This window comes from Notechis scutatus, chromosome 2, assembly GCF_049901735.1.
Source record: "Notechis scutatus isolate UNSWTSFEM ecotype Mainland chromosome 2, rNotScu1.2, whole genome shotgun sequence".
In the NCBI taxonomy this organism is placed as follows: domain Eukaryota; kingdom Metazoa; phylum Chordata; class Lepidosauria; order Squamata; family Elapidae; genus Notechis; species Notechis scutatus.
In genome coordinates, this window is record NC_142010.1 from 32,707,932 (window position 1) to 32,733,327 (window position 25,396).

Sequence of the window (25,396 nt, forward strand, 5' to 3'; positions counted from 1 at the left end):
CTTGTCGAGGCAGAGTGGAAGTTAGAAATTGATTTCCAGCTTCTAAGTTTAAACCACGAAACTTGTGGACACAAAGTTAGAATCCTGGCAGAACTTGCTGTGAGCTTTATTTGGGTAAGTTTGCTGTTGGCTTGCTCCAGGTAGGAAATTCTGGTCTCCATTCTACTTTGCAACCTGTCCCCAGATTGTGCCGCCTTCCCCCACCCCACTTAAACTTGCTCACCTTTCCCAGTGCATCATGATCCACAGTTTGAGAACTTCTGGCTTTTAACATGTTTAAATTGCTTTATAACTATCATATTGTAAGGTACTGTAATTATACAAGACAGTGAAAAGGTCTTTGGACTTGGTTTTGAAGATGATATTCACCCATAACTTTTGTAGAATTGATGTGGTTATATATCCTTCATGACAGTGTAGTTGGCTTCCTATAATATGTATGATATTCCACTGCTGTGCTTTGTACTTGAAATATTCAGAAAAGAATATAGTTTGCACACAGTTTGTGGCCTCCTGCTTAGATTAGCTTGTCAGAAATTAGCCAGGACAAAACTACACCTTGCCAAGGTAGTATTTTGATTTGGCACAAATGCAGATAACGATTTTGAAAAAGTGACCTGAAATAGTTGCAGTGTTGGAGTTGCTAGCTAAAATAATCTAATGGTAATATGCCTACAGAGAAAACATTTATTTAATACCTAGAATAGTCCATTTATGTAATATTTATGTAATGTGTATGTAATATTTATGATACAATCTAAATCTGTTAATCAGGTGTTAATCCAACTGTTCCTAAATTATACTGAACTACAGTTCTTGTATAAATGTTTGCTTGTATAATGGACATTTGAGAAGGCAGCATTTTGATTATTAGAGACTATACTTTTAAAGTAGATCCATACCCAGTGATATCATGAATGTGGAAAGTGGTGGAATTTGCATAGCCATATAGTTGTAATGGTGGTACATTCTAATTCTCATGTGCTTACTGTGCAAGCCCAAGACTAAGTCCACAGTTTTTAAAATTAAGTTGTGGTGGTATGATAGAGCTCAGTGTCTTAAAAGCACAAAAGGCAGTATATGAAAAGATATGATTAAAGTAAGGATGGCTTACAAAGATAAAAAGATATGAAGGCATATATAACCAATGATGCTGTGTTAAACTGACAATATTTCCTAGGTATATTTTCTTTTTTTTAATTACTCCAAATCATAATTTGGGAAGGGGAGGTTGCTGAGCTTTGAGTAGTAGTGCTTTCTCCTACAGAGGGTATCCTGATTGATACGTATACATACATGTAGGCATTTTCTCTGAAAAGGGAAATTGCAAGTCTGAGAAATATGTTGATAGGGGAAGAGGAAAGAAATGGGATTTAAGAAAATAACAGAGAGTTGGAAGAGACCTTGGCGGTCTCTAGTCAGCTCAAGCAGGATACCCTATACCATTTCAGACAAGTGGTTGTCCAATCTCTTTTAAAAAAAACTTCCAGAGTTGGAGCACCCACAGATTCTGGAGGCAAGTCGTTCCACTGATTAATTTGTTCTGTCAGGAAATTTCCCCTTAGTTCTAGATTGGTTTTCTCTTTGATTAGTTTCCATTTATTGCTTTTTGTCTTGCCTTCAGGTCCTTTGAAAAAAAGGTTGATTCCCTCTTTGTGACAACCCCTTAGATATTGTAACACAATTTAGGGGATTGCCATCCTAATTTAAAACCCAAACCATACAGAATCAGGCTACATTTTTAAAAAAATCACTTTTTTCCATGAATGTTCATAAAATCTTTTTCATATGTTGTGTCAGGCCTAAGATGAAGTGAGGTGATTAATTAGTTTGAGAAATGCCTTTTTAGAAATGACATCTTGCTTACAGTTGGGCTAGTGATTCTTTTCTTCACTATTTGTGCTTTTTTAAATCTGAGCCCTTACTTTTAAAATGGGATATCAATTCTGAGATTGCTATAAATATACTTTTTTCCCCTTTTATTTGGGTCCATAAAGGAAGTTTATGCATCTCAAGCATGTCTGATTTGTGATTGTTGCAAGCAGTCTTGAGGGACCTTTGGCCAGTGCACTAAATATGGCCTGGACAAATTCCCTATCCAGTGTTCCAGTTCTTTCACTTTCCAGATTACTCTCTGTTAGCATTAAAGAAAATGTTCCTCTACAATATTTAGAAACCTTATGAGCATCCAGTTGTAGATTTTCTTCTTTTACCTGGACAAAGGTGTTCTGTCTGTATTCTGCACACAGGAATTCCTGAGAGCTAAGCTGCTGATTGACTCAGTACTTGAAAAAATGCTTACTTAGATATACACTGATGGCATAGAGAAAGACCTCTTAAGAATCAGAGAGTGGCTCAAAATCATAGAGTTTGGACAAAAGAACAGTATGCTCTCATTGTACCAATTCTAAAGATTCTCCAACCTGTTGTGTAAGTGGGGGAGCAGGAGAGCTATCCAGATTAAAGCCAGATTTGATGTCCCATTTTCGTTTGGTCGCATGTTTTTAAATTGATAATGCTGATAAATACCATTGTTAAATAAAGGTAATCCTCAACTTACAACAGTTCACTTAAGTGACTGTTCAAAAAAAGTGACAGGACCATTTTTTCACCTTTGCATCCCCATGGTCAAGTGATTTACATTCAGATGCTTGGTAACTGGCTCATATTTATGACGGTTGCAGTGTCCCGGGGTCATGTCTTCACCTTTTGCAACCTTCTGACAAGCGAAGTCAATGGGGAAACCAGATTCACTTAAAAACCGTGTTACTAATTTAACAACTGCAGTGATTCACTTAACAAATGTGGCAAGAAAAGTCGTAAAATGGGGCAAAACTCAAATTTCTGACATAAATATAAATAAATATAAATATGGGGCTCAATTGCCCTAAGTTGAAGGTACTTGTATGCTTCCACCTTGACATATCACATTGGCATGTTTATTGGAAACAAAGTCATAAAGAGCAAACAGTGCTGATTAAAACAGCACAAAATAGATTCAACATAATAAAACTAAGACAAATTTTAAAGAAAGGGTTTAACAGAGCAAAAATCAGAAAATTCTCAATTGTGAAGGAAAATACATGTTCTCCTGTGGCTGAAACAAGCATGATATTGACTCCAAGTCAGCCTTCCACTCCTTAAATGAAGTTTGGTTTAATCTGTTATGAACGTAATAATAACAGCAACTTTAAGCTTAATAAGATTCCATGGGAGGCTATAGAGGGTTTATGATAAGGATCATAAAAGTTATGCTTTCTTGGACTTCTGCCTAAAGTGAACAGTTCTATGAGACTAACACTCTATGGATTTGGAAGTGTGAGATATGTGAAATACTTCTTTATGGAACAAAGTCTAAACGGGCCAGTCAAACTGGTTATACAGACATGAATTAAATTATAATTTTAAACAGTGTAGCTAATATCACCTTTTGTACAAGCTTTACAAGTATGTTTGCAAATAGTATAGTTCAAAGTGCTTGGCATATGTAGATTGTTATAAGATTTAACCCTCTAACATAGATTATAAACTAAAAATACACTTTTAACAGTATTAAAAATTAGATATCTAGTTTAAACTGATGCTGCAGCTACTGAATGGATTACAGTGGTTTAAATAGTTTAGAAAATATACTTGTGCAGATATGGACAAGTTCAAAAACTGGGCTCAATTTTTATGTGGTACTAGGTATGAGGTACCAGTAATTTAAAATAGAGCTGTTAGGGTAACAGACTCTGTAGCTATATAGATGATAAAGGAATTTATAAAAACAAATCTCACAGAAAGAGAAAAAAAATTCTCAGCATGTTTGAGAATTAAGAGAGATGACTGATAGTTGTTTACTTAGAGCAAGGATCTTCAAACTTGGTAAATTTGAGACTTGTGGACTTCAACTCCCAGAATTCCTGAGCTAACATGACTGGAGGAGGAATTCTGGGAGTTAAAGTCTACAAATCTTAAATTTGCCAAGTTTGAAGACCCCTAACTTAGAGGAAGATAGCTACTTAATAGACTGGTATTTTAAGAAGTACGCAAACTTTCTCACAGTGTCAAGGATACCGATGATACAGAGTTCTTGAAATCTAACACACACTAAAATATTGGGCATAGTTTAGAAATAACTGATGCTTAGATTTAATTGACTAATTTAGAAGATGAGCTCTATAGAAAGCATTTTACTGACAACAAAAGTAATTGAGTTGAAATATTTTATTTCAGGCTTCTCTCCTACCCTCCGTGTATTTGTTTATTTGAAAGGAGTTGGTTATTAATCAGATGCAGGATTTCCAGAAAGCTCTTTAAATTTTCCTGTTGTTCTATATAAAAGTGACAACAACAACAACAACAACAACAACAACAACAACAACAACAACAACAACAAAACAGGAAGAAAGCTAAATGTGGTTGGGGGCTAACTAATGGTGAAAATAGTTACATCATCTGGCTTTAGTGCTTTCAGGTTTTCTTTTAAATCTCAAAAATACTCTAACCAAACTTGCTTAAATGTTATATTTTATTTTGCTGTCATCAGTGGTTTCTTAGTGGATTTGTTCATTAATTAATTGTAAATAGTACACAGCCTCTAATTTAGTTGTTGTAAATTAATCATGCATAATAACAACAGCTAAGAAAATCTTCTGAAAGATTTGATCCAGGATGAAAATATGAGCAAGCTTAACTATGGAAGTCTTGTTCTGGTGTCTGGAAGCTATAGCAAGAGGACAGAATTTGACTAAACAAGAAAGAATTAATTGTTAATGCCGTGGGAATCAAGATTGTTTCTCAATGGGGTGCCACTGCCCCTGAGAGAGCAGAAACTAGGGCTGATTAAGCAGGTGGAGGCTGTGGCCAAGCAGGCTTTTGTCCAGCTTTAATTGGTGTGCCAGTTGCATTCCTACCTGGAAGACAAAGTTCACACAACAGTGGCTCATGCCCTCATCTCAACTGGAATACTGCAACATATTCTACATTCTGTCTTTGAAGACCCACCTGGGTAAGTGTAAAAAGGCAGCAGACCAGTTACTGGTTGGTGTTAACCTGCTAAGATCACATTACACCTTGTTTTTTCTAGGCCTTTATTATCAGTGGGTTTCTGGATGCAATTCAAAGTGCTGAAAAAAGACTGCCTTAATTCATTTTGTGAAGAGAAATGGTAGCTGGGAAGTACCTTTTCTCACTGCTGCTCTGACATTGTGGAATTCTGTCTTCCATCACTTCTAAAGTTCCATATGCTAACTAAAGATAGACCTTTCCCAAAAAGTTTGGTATTAAACATTTCCCACCATCATTAACTGATTTTACTTTGAATTCCTAATATTGATTTATTTGTTGATAATTACTTTTGTTATGTTCTTTGCTGTATTACTCATCATCACTACTATTATAATTTATCTTCATTCTTACTTTGATTAATTATTGATTGCCTTTATGCTGCATTAACTTCCATGAATGTTTTCTTCAATTGTTGAATTAACAGTGTGAATTGGTATAGAACTAGAATAAATAAATACTGAGCAATAGCTTTCTTCATGAGATGGAAAGTAAATATCCATTTCAACTCATTTTTATAATCAAATAAGCATAATTTAATTGATTTCTCTGTTTTTTTACCATTTTGCTTCTGTCTGACTTCTCACTTAACAGTTCTTCCTGTCCATCATGAATGATAAAATGGACTCTAGTCCATAAAAGCTTATGTCATAAGGATTTTTAATTGTTTTAAATCAGAATAAACGGACATTTAACTTTAGCTAAAATTTAATAAAAATATTCTTAATTCATCACCTTCTTTTCTTTCTCTCTCTTTCTCTTCTCTCTCTACTTCTTCACTCCATCACAAAAAAAGGAATTCAGTATACATGCCAGAGGAGTCAGGGTGAGCATCTTTCAACTGCATCCATAAAATGTACATTCATAGGCAATTATATAATAATTGTCATAAATATACTTTGAACAGTAAGGAAGAATATTCTTATAAAAATCCCTTGCTGCAACTTTTTAAAAAAATTCATTGTCTCCTTTCCTATTATTATATTACTGCTGTTCTTTCTGGTTTACAACCTGTATGCATGCATTTACAAATTGCTTGCTTTTTGTTATGTGTGGTTAGGATTGTAGACTTAGATATCTAGGAAATTCAGCTGTATCTTATCATCTTAACCTCATTCAGTAAATCTCATAAGTAGATTATTACTCCATTTCTTAATATTTGATCATATAAGGAGGAATACAGACATTTATGTTCAAGCTTCCCTCAACTTACTTGAATGCTAGCTTAGAAAGAAAAGTTAAAATTATTTTCAAAATTCATGTGTAAATATTTATGAATCCAGATGACCTAATTGAAACTCCTTATTCAGGGGCAGATCCTATCCATGTGTTAACCCTGTTTTGAATCCTAAACCTATTCAAATCAGTCTATCATAGGACTCTGTTTACTTATTTCCCACTACTCGCTTGTACATATTCTGTTAGTCAATGTCCCTTTTAAATATTGGTAGTACTGCTGCAAATGTAGCATATCCTGTCAAAATAGAGCTGAATAGGGATTTCTTGTAATTTAGAAAAAAATACAATAGCAATAGCACTTACACTTTACTGCTTTACAGCTCTCTCTAAGCTGTTTATAGTCAGTATATTGCCTCCAACAACCTGGGTCCTCATTTTACCGAACTCAGAAAGATGGAAGGCTGAGTCAAACTTAAGCCTAGTGAGAATCGAACTGCCGAACTTCTGGCAGTCGGCAGTCAGCAGAATTAGCCTGCAATACTGCATTCTAACCACTGTGTCACCACAGCTCTAAATATTTTAGTTCTTTAATTTATTTTAGTTCATTTTTTATTTGCAACTGCATTTGTTTTTAGAACATTTTTTCAGTGTGGTTTACAACACTAAGAACATTGCTTAATTTAAAATAATCAGAGTTTTATTACAAAAAATAAAATATATAAACTGCAGATATTCATTTAAAAAGCTGTAACCGCATACGGATTTGGAATATTTTCATATTACTTTTCTAAAAAGTTATGGGAGAATAAAAGCATCTATATCTAGTGTCAGAAAGCTAACAAAGTAAACACTTGATGTGTCTTATTTTAGGGCTTGTGTGGAAGAGACCCAATGAGGATTACAGTATGGCACTTGGATGAATCTATGGAATCTTTCTTTCAGATATACGGAGATTCTTCCTTCATGTTCAGCCAGTGAATTATTATTCCTAAATGCTTCTCATATTTTATGTTGCCAAACCAGGTCTCTTCAAATCTATATTTATGCCTATGATTTGTTTACAAAAATTCTTAGTGCATTCATTCTCCTTTATTGATTTCACATTAATCTATCTAATTTTATCTTGTTTGGGTTTAGTCCATTATTCTAGTCTTTCCAGACGGTTTTAAATCTTTTTTTTGTTTTGTTACAACTCTTGTTAATACTCTTGTCTGTATATCACATATATTTGATAAATATACTCTATATACCTTCATCCAGGTTGTTAATTGAGTGATCATTGAATCTTGGCTATGAAATATTAAAAACAACATTCATCAAATATGATATAAGACATTGGTAAGAAGCAGTTTCTCTGTTGCTACCTAACAGCATAAGACCTCTTTTTAATAGACTAAGTGGAGACAGGTTTTGTGTTAATCATAAGTATCCACCAAATTGGAGAGTACTCATATTGATTTGTGTTGTTTGTGTAATGATCTATTAACTATCACAAATTAAAGCACTTGTGTCAATTTATATCATTCGTGTGATCATATCATTATATCATTTGAATGAGGTAATGGTATTCCTATATTGAAATCATTACTATACATATATGATCCAACTTATGTCATTTCGTGAGTTAATGTTCTTTGTATAATGATACTACAGAAGTGATGCTAATTGCTTTGGAAAATCGATTTATTCCATGTCTAATCTAATGTATCAGGATCTGGTGAATTGAGATTTCATTGTAATAATATTTGCAAGCACAAAAATAATTTTAAATCTTTGTTTAGGAAAAATATAAAAGTAGGCAGTGAACTTTTTAAGAGTTGATTTACCTGTAAATATTTAAAACCATTATCACTCAATAGCAGTTACTTTAGATTACATTTTTAAATAAAGATGCTGAGAAATTCAGATTTGTCCAACTTTTTTTTTCTAAAAACCTGAAGCATAAATACATAGGGGGTCCATGGTGATAGTTATTGGAAGAAAAACAATCCTCTGATTTTAGAGTTGTCTTGCTTCAGTTATCAATTTTTTTTCAGTTTATTATAAAATAATTTAAAGCAATTAGATCATTGTTAGTAACTACAATTCCAAATAATTCTGATTTTTAATGGTGACTAGACAACCCATGACCCACTGGGTCATCTTTCAGAGCATATTTGCTTACCAGATTCTGGATTGCTTCAACAGTGATAGATACATTGCCTTCACTGAAGAAGTTGGGATGCATTCAGAGATGTATTTTATTTGAAAATAACCCAGGTTGAACTGAATAGCACTGTCAAACATCAGCACAGGAAATTTTTTATGACATTTTATATTGTGTCATAAACTGTGTTATGATAATATGTCAGAATGGGTTTATAGTTTTCCAAATTTCAGCTTCACAGGAGTTATGGGTCCCATATTTTGGACTTATTCTGTAAGTTATCTGAGGTACCTTGGTTCAAAACGTTTTTCCCTATGGTGTGCCATTTCACCCAGTTAAAGATTACAGGAATCAGAGTTTTAATAGTACATAAATTACTATTATTCAAGCAGTTTGTTTTACATCACTTTGAATTAGTATGTATTTTATTTTTGCATATGTATACTCTTATAATAGTCTTTGCCTTAAATGTTCAAAAAAGTGATGAATAATTCTGGTGTGTAATATATATATGCTGTGCTCTGCCAGCAGCTCATGAAATTTGCTATGCATATTCTATAAATATTTAAAGCAGTTATACATATATTGTATATAGCAGTTGGATATATTGGCTGTTGGAAAGCTTCTTATAAACTCTTTCAATCAATTGAGAAAATTTTACAAATTGTTTGTTGGAGTTCTGGAAATATACAAACAAATCTAAGGAAACTTTTTGAAGCATCAATTCCAGTTTTCACCTCAACAGCTTCAGTTTATTTTTCAAAATACCATCAAATCATCTGTTGTAAAAGAACAGCTGTTTATATAAAACCAAGCTACACATGGCTCTCATTATTCACAGTACTTCCCTTTCAGTGTTCAATTTAACCAACTAATGGGATTGTGAATATATGTGAATTAGTTTGTTAGATGTGGTGCTTATGGTTGCCTTCTTCCTACTATGAGGAATATTCCCATTTTCTTCCTTTTCATCTCCTTCTCACTTGGTCATGATAGATCTTGCTGAGTCAACCCAGTCAAGAATCTTACTGGTTTCTCTGCTGTGTACAACTCTTTCATGAGGCAGGTGAAGCATGTTGTAGTGGCATGATCCAGAGACATCTGCAGTGATACCATGAGGGAACCTCATAGAATCAAGAAGCCAGTGTAAATCCTATATGTTTCTATCTGTCATGAACTGAACAAGGTACTTTGAAAAAGGCAAACTACCAAAAGGAAGCCATATGGACCCTTTTACCAAGGCTAACCCAGTAAGAGCTGCTATGACCAGACAAGAAGGGAGATCAAATATGTACTAATCCCAGCCTTAAAAGATGTACTTTACTGCATGCGTAGAAGGTCATCCAACATTTTTTTATGTGTGAAAATAAAAATGTCAAATCTGTGGCTGTGCAAAAACCTTTATACATATAAAAAGATTTATTCTCCAAATTGTAGATACATGAAATCAGAGATAAAGAGCAAGGATAATAAGAGCCACATTTACTGCATAATCAGAATAGTGGGTTTTCACTGAGGAGCCTTTTGTAAATAGTATTAACAGGCTCCAATCTTACAATGTGATACAGAGATACAGAGACAAGACTCTTAAGAGTTTGATGTGATATGGAATTGTAAAAATAAGATGAGGGGTTTCTTTTTGAGATAATAGATAGCTTTGTACTCTTCATACATTGGATAATTAATTTTGGACTTTTGAGATAATAGATAGCTTTGTACTCTTCATACATTGGATAATTATGCCATCTGTCCAAACCAGATCAAACTGGTTGCTACACTGGTATTGTGATACACTGATATCACCAAAACACTGGATAATGGAGTCACTTTTGAATGGTAGCAAAACAAGTCTCATATTTTCATTCAGGATAGTAAAGCTCATCTGGTAGTTTCACCATTGCATTGCGGCACTGAGGCACACCCAAAACTTACTCTTTGACTTGGTAGCAATAAGCTGGGGCTGGCCATGTGGTCAACCAGTAAAACGTGGATTTTGGCACACCTTATTTTTTCCAATTCTGTTTTCACAGTTTGAGCTACATGTAGTCCTCAACAACCATTCATTTAGTGACCAAAGTTTCAGTGACGCTGAAAAAAGTGACTGATGACTTGTCCTTGTGCTTATCACCATTGCAGCATTCCTAGGGTCATGCGATTGTATTTTGGGCATTTTGGCAACTGGCATATATTTAAAACAGTTGCAGCATCCCAGGGGTCACATCAGATTATTAATATCCCTTCGGACAATGCTGAAGATGCTGTGAATGATCAAAACTACTAGAAAACACTTGCTGCCCTATGTGCTTTGAGGAGGACCTAATGACAATGAGGTTAACATCACCATTTGTGACCTACCCAGATGGCTTCTAACAAGCAAAGTCAGTGGGGTAAGCCAGATTTACTTAACAGCCATGTTATTTATTTAACTGCGGTGAATCACATTAAGGAGACTGGGCACAAAGAGTAATTAAATTGGGCATTGCTTAGTGAAGGAAGCTCCAGTCCCAATTATGATCATAAGTCAATTTCCTCCTGTATAAGAGAGTGGTTGATGTTACAATCCCACTCCTAAAATAGTTTGGAGATGGGAAAAGAGTTTTGCACAAAAGCATAGTACAGAATCATGATTTAGTAGAAGAGTTAGTATCTGGGAATTTATTTTAATTACTTATATTGAACTCTTTGGCCAAAAGGCTTTCAATTTTCAAACTCAGATTTACACTACAAGGAAAAAAAATGCCACAGAAATAAAAGGGGGAAAAAAAGAAGAAGAAAACAGAAAAATTAAGGCAATTGTTTCTAATGTTCCCATTTTCTTACAATGACCAGCTGAAATTCTTAGAATCCCACATGTTTCTTGCTGTTCCTTCCAATTGTCAGTTGCCTGTGTAGAACTTTCCAAGAAAAACTGGTAGGATTCAGATTGTAGCCGGCACAATTATTATCAGCACAAAGAAAGAATGGTGCGGCTGTTCTTTGCAATTCTGTTGAAATGGACAATATCTATGACGGTGGGGAAAATTAAACTGATAAAAGCAGCTGTGAGGTGAAAATCAAGGTTTTGTTTTTTTTAAGTTTTTCACTTATGAATGCCTGTGGCTGCCAACAAATATCAATATCACTTACTTTCTCTACACTGGAAAGTTATTTCTTTTGTCCAATCCTAATTACCAGTCTTGCTACCACGTTGCTAGGAATGCCTAATTTTAATTACATCTAATTCAATATTGAACTGTAATCCTTGTTTTCAAATAAGTGATCCTGCAGACTGTGTTAGCATATGTCCAGAGAGTCAAGCAAAAGTTTAGGGATTTCTCAGATGCTCTGCTTGTCAGGAAGCAAGAATGTATTGAATATTATTACAGATTTTAGATTGTGTGCACATTAGTAAAATCTGTTTATCAATTAAGGTTGGGAGAAATCTTGGAGGTCTTCTGGTCCTACCACACTCCCAGTGAAGGAGTCCTTATACCATTCTGGATAAATGGCTACCCAGCCTTTTTTTAAACATATACAGCAGGGGTGTCAAACTCATGTTGTCACGTGACGTATCATGACTTTTTCCCCCTTTGCTAAACCGGGGATGGGCATGGCCAGCAATTAACGCATCAGGCCCATGGGCCGGGAGTTTGACACCCCTGATATACAATGATAGAACACCTACAACTTTAAGAGCAGGCTGTTCCATTGCTTAATAGTCAGCAAATTCTTTATTAAATTCAAGTTTGGATCTCTCACTGCACAGCTTCTATCCATCAGTTCTTGTCTTACTCTTTTTTATGTTTTGGAGTAAGCAGTTATGAAGATGATCAAGCTACAAGCCATGAATGATTATCAGGATCTTGAATTGTACCAGGCAACATATAACAAACTTTAATGATATTATATGACAACCTTGGGATATCCTGGTTAATGTGGGTATTTTGCACTAGTTGCAGCTTCCAGGGTTAGGGTTATGCATTCTTAATTTAATTTTAGCAGACTTTATTAATATTGTAAAACATATTACTTCTCACAGCAAACTCCGTAATCTCTTCTGAGACTTTCACAACTGATGTAGAAGTTGCAGAAAGAAATGTGGTTTTGATGTATTCAATTTCTTTTGATTACATATGTTATCAAAATAAAAATTGATCCCAAGAGCAAAAAGTGTTAGTATAAATATCTAGGTTGACTTATTAAAATAAATACATTTTGAAGAATCTCTTTCAGTAAGTTGTCAATCATAGAGGAAGGATTAAAGTTAGAATTCTAAGGAAATACAAAGACTTATTTGTTTACCTTACCAACTAAACAAATTACTTCCAAAATATTTTACCAGCATCCCTAGATTTCTTAAAATAACCAAGCGTTTAGTAGCTTGTTCACTGTGTCATGTTTGTGAAATAAATATAGATGATAGATAATCCCTAGTCGTGTGGGAAATGTTTCAGACTTGGCTTTGTTTCTAGTGTGAAGAATTTCATACATTCCTAGTTGTAATCTGAACTAAAGTTAATAGAGTGCACTGTATTCATTATTGTTACAATTACAGCTGAGTAAGAAAATACCTGCTAAATAGATATGAAAAGTACAACTCTCCGACACAGCTCTGTGTTCTGTTTGGTTTTTTTGTCTCAACCACAGTGATGTTAGAATCTGTGCTATACCAATTCTAAATTAGTTACAAAAATATGAATATTATGTAGGCTGTTTTGTTGAGTGAAGAATTGAAACTATTTAGCTCTTAATTGCGAATGATTAATTAATAAAGTGTGTTCAGTACAAAATAAAAAGTTGATCAGCATGATAATGCCTGTGCAATTATATCAGAAACATGAAAATTTGGAATAGATATGGATAGCGAGCTTGATGGCAAATTTAATAAATATAGTAGATTGCAACTTAAAAAATGAGTTCTCGTAGGTACATCCATTTCATGTCTCCTTTAATGCACTGAAAAGACATTCAAAGTATTCACTTCCGAATTCATAAATTGAATTTAAGTAAACTGAAATTTAGAAAACTGTAAATTCTAAATGATTATTTCTTTAGTTTTAGAACAAACCAGCACTAAATGTTATTTTCAGATACTGGCTTGTTCATGAATTAATGATCAAATAATCCTGAACGCTTTGGGGTAAAGGACTTGTGTGTGAGAGAGAGTGGGGTTGCAGAGAGAGAGAGAGACTGACAGGATGGCATAGCTTCTATTGCATCTGAACTCAGATTGTGATTGTCTACAGGCAAAAGATTGCAATATTGTACCAAGAGGTAAGTCTCATTGAATTCCTTCAGTACCTGGCTCTTTTGAAAATGAGCCAGATGTCTACTAAAAAATAACTGACAAAGCCACCTTGAGTATTCTTTGGCTATAGAGTTGAGGTATAATTTAAACTCTCTCTCTCTCTGTGTGTGTGTGTAAATTAGTATTTACTGATCCCTCTTTCTAATTATACCCAAAACTATATTAATTACTAATTACTAACTTATATAATATCGATATTGATAGAGATATTCCAAAACTTGCTAACATAGACATTAGACAAAAACATAAAACTATATTATTTTAGAATATTTAAAGAAAGTACAATGAATTACACCATAGGGTCTGGTAGAGAAAAGTCCATTTCATTCTACGTGTGAGATTTAAGATATAGAAGTTTTGAAAAACCTCAAAAAACACTATGGTTTTACAGTCTGACAATTGGAATTATATTATTGTATAACTGCTTGGTATTTCTATAAAGTAACATGCAACAGTGTTCCAAATATTTGACTCTTTGCTGAACTACAACATATATAAAGATATTCTCAGGTTGAACTAGTCTACTGCTGACTACATCTAGGTATTTTTCTTGACAGAGTTACAAAAACAGCCTGCCATTGCATTGTTCCAAGATTTTTTTAAAAGGACTTCCCAATCTAAGACTCCAATTGTAGCATAAAAGGCAGGCCCCCATCCAAATACTGAGGCCAAAGCTACAACAACTTGTTAGCGATTTTTAATATGTCTTAGTTGTAAGCTTTGTAGGCAGGGGAACTTAACCTGGGGTCTATAACATTGGGGGAGGGGCGGACTGTCAGCAGATGATTGCGTTCATGGACATCTAATTGAAATGTACCTTATCTTGTTAATGAATTACTGAATTAATAAAGAAGCATATTTATTACTATATTACATATTTGTAATTTCTAAATATTGTAACTGTATTTGAGCATAATTGGTTTCCTTTCTAATACTACACATTAAATATATATAGTGTGTATTTTATAAATATAATTACATTTTTTTCTGAGAAGGGGGTCCATGGGTTTTGCTAAACTTAAGAACCCCTTTTGTAAAATGAAGCTTGGAATCTGTCCAGATTTTATGTAGCATATTATCAGCCATGTGAAAGTAATTTATAACATTTTTAAAGAAAACCTAATTTAAAACATTAAATAGTATTTAATGTTGAGTAATAACAAAAAATGCTAAATAAAATGTTAGTGAAATATAGAGTGTTTTTTTATTTACATTTATTTTCCTGTTTGTTTTCTCTCTCTCTGATAAGAATTATACTTCTGGGACATTAGATGGTTTAGTTATAATATGCTGATCAATCAGACTAAAAGCTAATTCTTCTGCTTGTGCTAGGAAGCAAAGCCCAGAATATCCATTGTTACATACAAGTGTTATAGATTCATAAATGGATAGAGAAAATTGTGGCATATTATTTTAATAAATATTCTAATTAACTTCCTACATTTGTGCAAGCTGGATCACAAACAAACTAGCCAACTTTCAGTATAGCTTCAGTATGCTATTTTTGTACTAATTATTAGTTACTCTGCCCAGGCTTCACAGTGCTTTGTTTAATATAATATAAATTTGTTCCTTGTTCAGTTATATGTGAATTATAGCAAAGTAATAATAAATATGTTATTTATGATGAAGAAGAAAACATAATACATTTGATAAAATATGAGAAAGTCTTATATGAACCTCATTTGGCTGATGATCTTCTTTGGAGGTCCTTCTGTTTTTCTCACCATTCAGAAAAAGGGAGTAAAGAGACCTGGGATAGAAACTTTCTAGTTCCAGCTGTTTTATCTATGTTTTCTAGTTTTATCTATGACAACATTGGAGTAAATATGTTAATTTGGCATATTCATGTTTACTTCTAGGAAATCGGTTAATGTGTTTTATCAGTGTGGTTCTGCTGAATAATTTTCAAAATATTTTGAACATTTTATCTCCAGTCTTGGTTTTTAAATATTTTCCCCTACTCTTAACTCTCCTGTATACAGTATGTTATCTTGTTAAATTATTGTGTTTAAAATTGGAAATCACAGGGAGCTTTTCTGAGGAGCAAGGTGACTTTAGAAATGCTTTTATAAATATAAATAGTTGAATAACTGCATGCTCATTTTCTCCCTTTGGGCTTTTGCCTCCTGCTGCTTTTGAAGAACGATATCAGGGTTTCAATTATGGTAACATCAAATATTACTTTTACATAACTTGTACACTGATTCTGATTAGCAGTGAGATAAATATATTTATTGTCCTTTTTATTTTAGATATGCCAATATTTGGTCTTTGCCCAGCTCATGATGATTTCTATTTGGTGATGTGTAACCACTGTAATCAGGTCATAAAACCACAGGCATTTCAATCACATTATGGTAAGTACTGAACCATTTTTTAATTGTCAGGGTTTGAAGATTAAGCTTCATAGCTTTTAATTATCTTTGTTTATTATCTTAAAAGCTGATGGTGCATTTGCATTATGTAAATATATAAAATATGAATAATTCATTATGTATTAAATTATAAAAAATAACTGGGCATTTTTAATGTTTAGGGAAACAATGTTAGCACAATAACTATAGCACTGTATTAGTTAGCCTTTGCATATTAAAACTAGGAATGTTATTCTTTACATTTTTATTATAAATCAGGCTTGGATTTGGCCTTATAACTACTATTCTGTGCTATCAGGATGGAGTCTGGCTTTGGTAATTTAAACCAGTTGTGCAAATATTACTTCTTTAAAAATGTGCATTTGAATGCCTTTTCCAAACTTTGTTTTATGGGGATTCTAGAGAGAATATCCTTGTGTGCAAGAAAATGTTATATATAGCATTTAATAAGCATTCAGTTATCAAAAGTAATCATAGCTGGGTGAGAGGAATACTCAGTTGTCCTTTCAACTTTATCTTTTGATTTGTGGTTTATGTTCTGCTGTTTAAAAATGACCTAATGAGGCTCAGCTAGGTGGCAGCACTTAACTGTTCTGGTTGATCTGAAAAAGCTGAGCGGAATCAAGACTCAGAATTTGGCCTGGAGAAATTCTAAAGCTGTAGGCTGCATTAACATAGAAATGTTTCTCAAAAATAGAAAAGAAAGAAAACAACAACAGGAATTGAGTTTTCCTTAAAATATAGTATTTTAAGTTCTAAAAGTTCTAAACAAAATTCTCAAAATCTGTATTCTTTACTGCTGCTTAGATTTTGTAATCAGATTGTGAAAAAAAAATTCTCATTGGAAAATTGGGACTATGGGAAGAAATTGACTTCTACTTACAAATTCCCTTTTTTTAAATTAGAATGGGAGTTCCTAACATTGTGCCAATTAATATATTTTGAGCATATTGTGAGCTCCTTTGTAGAATCGCTACACTTGAAGAGGTTAAATTAGAAAGCTGTTTATCAGAAGTCAAAACTCTAAAGATCTTCCCTGTTAATGGCTTTCAGCTCTGCTTCTGCCAGCCATTTTTCTTCTTTCCGTCATCTTTTCTTTTTCTAGACTTTCCATTTAGAATTCTAATTCCCTCATTTGATCCTCCTCTTTTTCTTCCTCTCCATTGTTTCTTCATTTTTCTTCCTATTTTATACCATATCAATCTAATGCCCCGAGATATTAATTTAGTATATAATGGGATTTAATGTGTGTATGTGTGTTTCTGGATATTCATTCATCTCATTCATTTTTTTTGTTCAAGTATTTTATACATACACACAATTCTCCTGTTGTAATAATTATTCCCAGTAGTAGAATAAATTTTATTGCACTTCTTTTTCCAGCAATATGATATAAATGAATATGTATCCACTTTGGAGACCATTCTTTAGGAGCATCTATGACATTCTTTCAATTTCTACATCAAGGGTGAGGAACTATGACCCTTTTATGACATGTGGACTTCAATTCCCAGAATTCTAGCCAGGAATTCTGGGAGTTGAAGTCCACAAATCAGAAAGGGACCATAGTCCCCCACCTCTGTTCTAGATGAAGCCACTGAGAGACTCTAAACCTATTCAAGTAAAATTTGATTCATACAAACCATGTTAAAAGCAAGAAGAAAACAAAATACAGCAGCACAAACAGAACTTCAGCAATACTGTTAATTACAGATTATACAGTAAAACGAATACCAATAACCACAGCATTTTATCAGCCACTGCTAAATACAAGTTTATGGACACTAGGAGAAAGAGCATGCAGAGGCACCAATACTTTAAAGGCAGTATTGCTTTTATAACAACCTATCACAAAAGTAACTCTTTGTAATATACGTTTTGGGGTTATATTGAAAACATGGCTCACACCCTTTTTTCTATAACTTGACAGCAAGCAAAACTTGATTTAGCCTTAGAGTATAACCTAAGAATTTCTCACTTTGCGTAATATTGTAATGGACACAGAGTTCCAGGCTTTGTTTACTTATTTTATTGGAATGGCTACCCGATTGGCAAAATTTCATTAAACGATGTACTATTTCAGTTACAAAGTAATTGGTTAAAGTGACTTACTGAAACACTTCCTACATTGAAGCTGAAGTGCAAAATGCTCCTGAGGAAATGCCAGAGTACTCTGTGTAGTGGTGATACAATTTCATACAGCTCTGCCAAGAAGAAATTAAATCAACCATTGCTAGAACTAGAGATTAAATCCCATTGCTTGAATCTGGAGTTGGTGAACTACTGTTTGAGGACTGGATAAGTATTTATATGGAACCGACTCAAGTTTTAATGGTAATTTGTTAAACTATACACAATAATTAACTCAGGCCTTTTGTTGGTAGTCAGCCACAACTTGTGCCTGTCTGGCACTAGACAGATAGGCTGAGATTCTTTGCTGTGAAGAAAAGGAGGAACAACCAATTTTATTTTGGCAATTAAGTCACAGCAGATGGGGAATCTAGTGTTTCAGATACTACTTAAAACACAATAAGTTTTTAGGAACTATTTTTATACTAATTGCAATCTACATGTATCAAAACTGACTTTTCTGCTTGACTATTATGTTGTCAGTAACACTTTTACTGGACACTAACACATATTATGTAGATTAACACCTCAACTGTGAAACGAACTTAAATGTACCTGCAGTTTTAGAAAACCTTGTATTGTTCAAATACAAAGTAGAAAGATCAAAAAATTTTCCCAAGTGAAATGATCAGGATCTTATCCTTTTCTTCTACATTTTGTTCTTCCTTGTTGAAGATGATCCTATCCATCATCACCCATTAATGCTGAAGAACTTTCTCAATACCTATACATCTCATCTCATGAATTCTGTTTCTTCCCAATATTTGTTTCTCTCAACTCAGCAGATAGCTTAGATAACACAGTAATTTATAGAATATTTAAACCGTGAAGAAATCTAATGTAGGATGAAACACTTCAAATCTCATAGAAGGGGAAAATATATACTTTCTTCAGTATGAGATTGAGACACCTATTGTCTGTATTAAAGAAAAGGTTTGATACTCATCTATCCGCACCTTAGCACAAGATCAGAATAAGTATTGTGAAATTGGGCTGTAGCCCAACTTCACAATATATGGTAATCCTCCTTGAACTCTCAGTGGCCTTTGATACCATTTATTTTCTGCATCTTTCTGGGACAATTTAGGGGATTAGGAGTGGGAGGCATGCTATTAAGTTGGTTCTCTTCCTTTCTCTGGGTCTAGTTACAGTCAGGGTTGACAAGGGAGGGGAGATTGAACTTAAGGCCCCTGCTTTGTAGGATGCACAGGGCTCTTATTCTCCCTGCTCTTATTTAATATCCATATTAAGTAGGGGTGAGATTCTAAAAATTTTAAGAACCAGTTCTGTTGGTGTGGCTTAGTTGGTGGGCGTGGCTTGGTGGTCATATGACTGGGTGGACGTGGCTTGGTGGTCATGTTATTGGCTGGGTATGGCCAACTCAATATCACTCACATCGACACACGCATCTCCTCGCCTGGCCTCTCATAACTGTGGGGATGCTGCAACAGTCATAAGTGTGAAAAATGGTCGTAAGTCACTTTTTTCAGTGCCATTGTAACTTTGAATGCTCACTCCACACAAGCAAAGTACCAGCAAAGGAGGGGAAAAATAACTCCAGAGAAGTTTCTGAGACAGGAAGTCTAGTCCTGCCAAGAATGTAATAAGTGTTAACAGAGAGGCAGTTTCTGTAAGCAACACCAGAATGTTTCCTTCCTGCCTTCCTTACAGGTTTACAGTAATTTCTTCTAACAATCGGTTCTCCGAACTGCTTAGAATGTTAACAACCGGTTCTAGTGAATAGGTGTGGACTGGTAGAATCCCACCCCTGATATTAAGCTGCTGGGTGAGCTCATCTGTCAGCATGACATATGCTGGTGATAACTCAGTTACACATTTCTGCCTGGACAAAACAGTTGATGTTATTGAGGTTCTTCCTCAATGCCTGGAGGCTAGTGAAGGGAGGTGGGGAGGTTAGCTTCAGTTCCTTCCTGTTTTTGGTGTTTCATGGTAATCCATATAATACCACTGCTCTGTGAGCTGCACTGGGTCCCAGTGGACTTCCAAGTGCTGGTTGTCACCTTTAAAGCTTTACAATGCTTGGGGCCAGGCTGTTTGTGAAACCCTTCATCTCCCATTGTCTTTTCTCACCCCATCAAATTTAGCAAGTAAGGTATATACTCAGGGTTCATTCTATTAAGCAATGTTATCCTGTTGGATCTACTCGTGCCTTATCTGTGGCAACACTTTCCCTATGGGACAACCTGCTCCCAGATTGACCCTGAACCTCTTAGCCTTCTGTAAGGCATTAAATAACCTGTTCCCCCAAACATTTAGACTGGGTACTTAGGAGAGCTTTGTTGTTCAATGTGATTATGTGTTCTTTATGAGTTAGATGTTTTTTGAGCTGGGATTTGGTTTTTGTTAACTGTTAATGGTGATGATTTTAACCAATGGTGATGATTTTCTCACTTTTGGTATAATGGAAGCCTTATAAATTGTTTAAATAAAAAAATAAGCCTTTCTCTAAATCAGAATTTATCCCTTTTCTAGTTAACTAATATTAACGTCTAACATATTCTACCAAATAAATCTGGATAGCATTGTCTCAAAGAGGCTATCAAAGACTGAACTGCATCGTATAAAGACTCATTTAATGTAAAAGGTTAGACATAATTCCCTTTTTAAGTGAAAAACTGCATTTCCTTTTGATGTGTTTCTTAATAATCATAAAAATCATTTGGGAAATACTTAGTACTATATAAATAATTAAATAACATTCTCTTCCCTGCCATGCTTATAATATTCTTTTGAAAACAGTGGAAGAGAACATTTAATATTGAAAGCACTGTGAGTATACTTAAGATAAAGGTACTACTTACCATCAAACATTGTAAAAGTGAAAGAAATATAGCATGCAGGAGTTGAAGTAGTTCTCTAATGAGAAAAGGTAAAATTATATTGGTTTGATGGGAATTGATGGGTGGAAATATACTATCACCTTGTTTGAAATTTTCATTCTCCAATGAGCTGCTCAGAGCATCCAGTAGTGGTAGGTGCTTCAGTCTTTGTCTGGATAGGCTGGGCTTAATTGATAGGACGCTCCTTCTCCTCCACGGTACTCCTCCCTGGTATCCCCCAGTTTTTGCTCAGCCTTCGTTGAGATTGGCAGCTATATCCTTGGCTGAAATAGGAGCAAAGATCAGGTTTGACTAGCAAATTTAAATCGACTTGTCATCTTGAGTCCCATAGGCATCCAACAGCACTAGCGGTCATCTGGCCATCGGAGCGAAGATAGGATCAAAGCTTCCGATGGCACTAATTGATCCCCCGGCCGTCGGAGCAAAGATCGTGCCGCTCGCCCACACGGCGATTAGAAGCGGCAACATTAGTTTGCCCCTGCCATTATGAATCCGTCAGTGCTGCACTATTTTAAAAGAGCAGAGTGCGCGGCTTAATTAACTACCCGAGGCATTCTCTCCCTCATAGAACACCCATAGGGGTAGGGGCATCAGCGCTGTTATTCTCCCCTCATCACCTCCAAGTACAGTTCCAGCCGTTTCAGGCTATTAACGAGGTGACAGTTGCTGCTGAGCGCAACTGGTGCGCAAATTAACAGCTCATCCAGGCTGGCACATCAATGCGAGCTGTGGCAAGAAGGTTTGCTGTGTCTGTCAGCGTAGTGTCCAGAGCATGGAGGCGCTACCAGGAGACAGGCCAGTATATCAGGAGACGTGGAGGAGACCGTAGGAGGGCAACAACCCAGCATCAGGACCGCTACCTCCGCCTTTGTGCAAGGAGGGACAGGAGGAGCACTGCCAGAGCCCTGCAAAATGACCTCCAGCGGGCCACAAATGTGCATGCGGCTGCTCAAACGGTCAGAAACAGACTTCATGAGGGTGGTATGAGGGCCCAACATCCACAGGTGGGGGTTATGCTTACAGCCCAACACCGTGCAGGACGTTTGGCATTTGCCAGAGAACACCAAGATTGGCAAATTCGCCACTGGCGCCCTGTGCTCTTCACAGATGAAAGCAGGTTCACACTGAGCACATGTGACAGACGTGACAGGGTCTGGAGACGCTGTGGAGAACGTTCTGCTGCCTGCAACATCCTCCAGCATGGCCGGTTTGGCAATGGGTCAATAATAATGTGGGGTGGCATTTCTTTAGGGGGCCGCACAACCCTCCATGTGCTCGCCAGAGGTAGCCTGACTGCCATTAGGTATCGAGATGAGATCCTCAGACCCCTTGTGAGACCATATGCTGGTACGGTTGGCCCTGGGTTCCTCCTAATGCACGACAATGCTAGACCTCATGTGGGTGGAGTGTATTAGCAGTTCCTGCAAGATGAAGGCATTGATGCTATGGACTGGCCTGCCCGTTTCCCAGACCTGAATCCAATTGAGCACATCTGGGATATCATGTCTCGCTCCATCCACCAATGCCACATTGCACCACAGACTGTCCAGGAATTGGGGGATGCTTTAGTCCAGGTGTGGGAGGAGATCCCTCAGGAGACTATCCGCCACCTCATCAGGAGCATGCCCAGGCATTGTAGGGAGGTCATACAGGCACGTGGAGGCCACACACACACTACTGAGCCTCATTTTGACTTGTTTTAAGGACATTACATCAAAGTTGGATCAGCCTGTAGTGTTTTTTTCCACTTTAATTTTGAGTGTAACTCCAAATCCAGATCTCCATGAGTTGCTAAATTTGATTTCCATTGATATTTTTGTGTGATCTTGTTGTCAGCACATTCAACTATGTAATGAACAAAGTATTTAATAAGAATATTTCATTCGTTCAGATCTAGGATGTCTTATTTTTGTGTTCCCTTTATTTTTTTGAGCACTGTATATATAAGTGCATATGCAAGCCTGTGTGTGAGTACATATATATAGATTGATCTATACCAATATTATGGACAATATCAATAATAATATTAATAATAATACCATATATATCCATACATATATTAACATAATTATTTATAGAAGTTAAAAAAGGGGGGGAGCAATTAAAAATTAATAGGGTCCCCTGCACCTTTTTGGAGCAGGCCCCTGAACGTGCCAACCATCCCAGATATATTTATTTATTTATATATCTACATTCGCATAGTCTCGCTGGCATATCACAATCAAGGGTCGTAATGGTAAATAAAAATACCAAAGCTCCATCTTCCAAACCTTCATGAACCCAGAACAAGTCAAAGCATCCTAAAGGCCCTTCAAAGGCCGCAGAAAAGTATGCTAATAGATGCCAAAAGGTGTTAGAAGAGCATATGAAGAAATGCATGTGGGATGCTGAAAGGAATTCCCAGCCTTCTTCTCTATCTAGGCTGGCCCAGATGCAAGACACACTGCAACTACCCCTGGATCTGTCCATGCCATCCAGGTGTACGGCTCCCGGACCGGTCCAGACTGGTTCCTCATTAATTGTGTCAGGGGGTTCCCGAGGCCACCTTTACTCCAACAGCGGCGGGCCTACGTCGAGCAATTCCTAGCAGAGGAGGTACCTGTGAAAATGAGGGCCTGAATGGAGTTAGCGATTTGTCAGGGCATCGCTGCGAGGGTACAGCAGACCGTACTGGCCAGGCAGCCTCCACCTTCCGACTGCAATTCACAATCGGTACAGTCACTATGCATAACGGATCTGCATTACCCTCAGGTACCCCCCCAAGGGGATCTTTCTATAATACCACATATACATCTGCAGGATTTACAGGATGAGGGAGAACAGGAGGACCAAATGGAGCAGGTTGAAGAAGGGTCAGTACACGACCCAGTCCTGTTGGAGGCGGACCTCCTCAAAAGAGGCATGTCTGATGATGAAGGCCTCAAGCCAGACCAACCAACCTTTGTGGGCCTGTTCCATCCTCAACTATTCAAATCTCTACTATTCAAGGCCAAGAACACCATGCACCTTGATAATCCCCCCTCCTCTGTCCAACATTCAGTAGCACAAGGGGAGTCAGAGGACTTGATTTTCTCCCATCCAATAACTGAAGAAGTCCCGCAGATGTTTTCGGACCTTGTCCAGAAACAATGGGCTTCTGCAGCAGTGTACCCTGCCCCCACAGGATATGACAGAAATATTTTCAATTTGGCATCAGAATTTTCCAACTCCCTTAATACCCCAGAAGTACATGACCCTATGGTAGCCTTAGCATTGTCCTCTGCTATTCCCACCGAAGCAGAGGAGGCACTTAAGCCAGAAGAAAAAAGTGCAGTAGCTCTTCTTAAGACGCATCAATCAGATGCTTGGGCCATAAGGGTGGCAACAACCGCATCTTTTTTCACTAGATCTTCCCTTAGATGGCTCTGTCATCTGAGGGAAACCATACCAAATTCTAACATCAGGGCGCATCAAGACATTGCCAAACAAATAGCAGCCACAGAAGTCTCTGCGGACGCCACATTCAATGCTGTCAAATTTTCTGCTTGAGCCATAGCATCGCAGCTACAGCTCGCCGATTGCTATGGCTCAAACATTGGCAAGCTGATACTAAACAGAAATGGAAGCTTTCCTCTTCCCCAAACTCAGGAGACAAATTGTTTGGCGCCGCTCTGGACCTGCTTCTTATAGAAACCAGAAGCAAGAAAAAGATCCTCCCCTCTCTTTTTAGGAGACCAGATAAAAGACTTTCCCAGCCCTTTCGGAGAGGTTCCTTTTGTCCCTTCTATCAGGTACGATGCTCTCCAAGATTCCAGAGGGCATCCGGATTTAAGAACGTCCAGCAGTCAGAAAAATCAGACTTCGGGGACAGAAACCGGAGGGGAGGGCAAGGTAAAAGGCAGTTTCATGGGCAGGAAACAGAGGTTTCTGCTGCCCGAAATAGGTCAAGATCCTACGCCCCTATTGGCAGACGGCTAAAACTTTTTGCAGACCGCTGGGATTCCTCTACTTTGGATTCCTGGGTTAGAGACACCATCAGATTTGGCCTGGCTCTAGAATTCCAATCCACATCCCCGAATTCTTCATGACATGCCCTTTCTCCAGGAATCCAATTAAACAGAACCTAATGGAAACAGCTATCAACCATCTCCTGGAGATCTGAGCCATCCAACCAGTGGCTCTGGATCAGCAAGGGCAAGGGTTTTACTCACTACTGTTTGTAGTTCCGAAGAGTTCGGGGGAGAGGGGAGGGCAATTTTAGATTTAAAACGACTCAATCGTCAAACACCCAGGTGGACTGGTTAAGCAGGGCCACCGTCGATCAATCAGAGTGGCGCCTGCACCTGAGTCTGTTTCAGGAAGTGGTACAGAAATTCGGTCAACCGGT

At 36.5% G+C, this 25,396-nt stretch overlaps 1 protein-coding gene across 5 annotated transcripts in view; it reads left to right on the forward strand.

Moving 5' to 3' along the window:
* The window catches only part of ATXN7 (ataxin 7), a 130,364-nt gene that overhangs the window by 67,770 nt on the left and 37,198 nt on the right, over positions 1–25,396 (forward strand). For 3 of the 5 annotated variants that reach the window (XM_026679473.2, XM_087954548.1, XM_087954545.1), the window contains one exon: positions 15,917–16,021. In XM_026679473.2, the coding sequence (XP_026535258.1) occupies positions 15,917–16,021 (105 nt within the window). Of the gene's footprint in view, positions 1–5,845; positions 5,876–15,916; positions 16,022–25,396 lie in introns of all 5 variants that reach the window. The other 2 variants (XM_087954546.1, XM_087954547.1) reach the window with 1 other exon arrangement.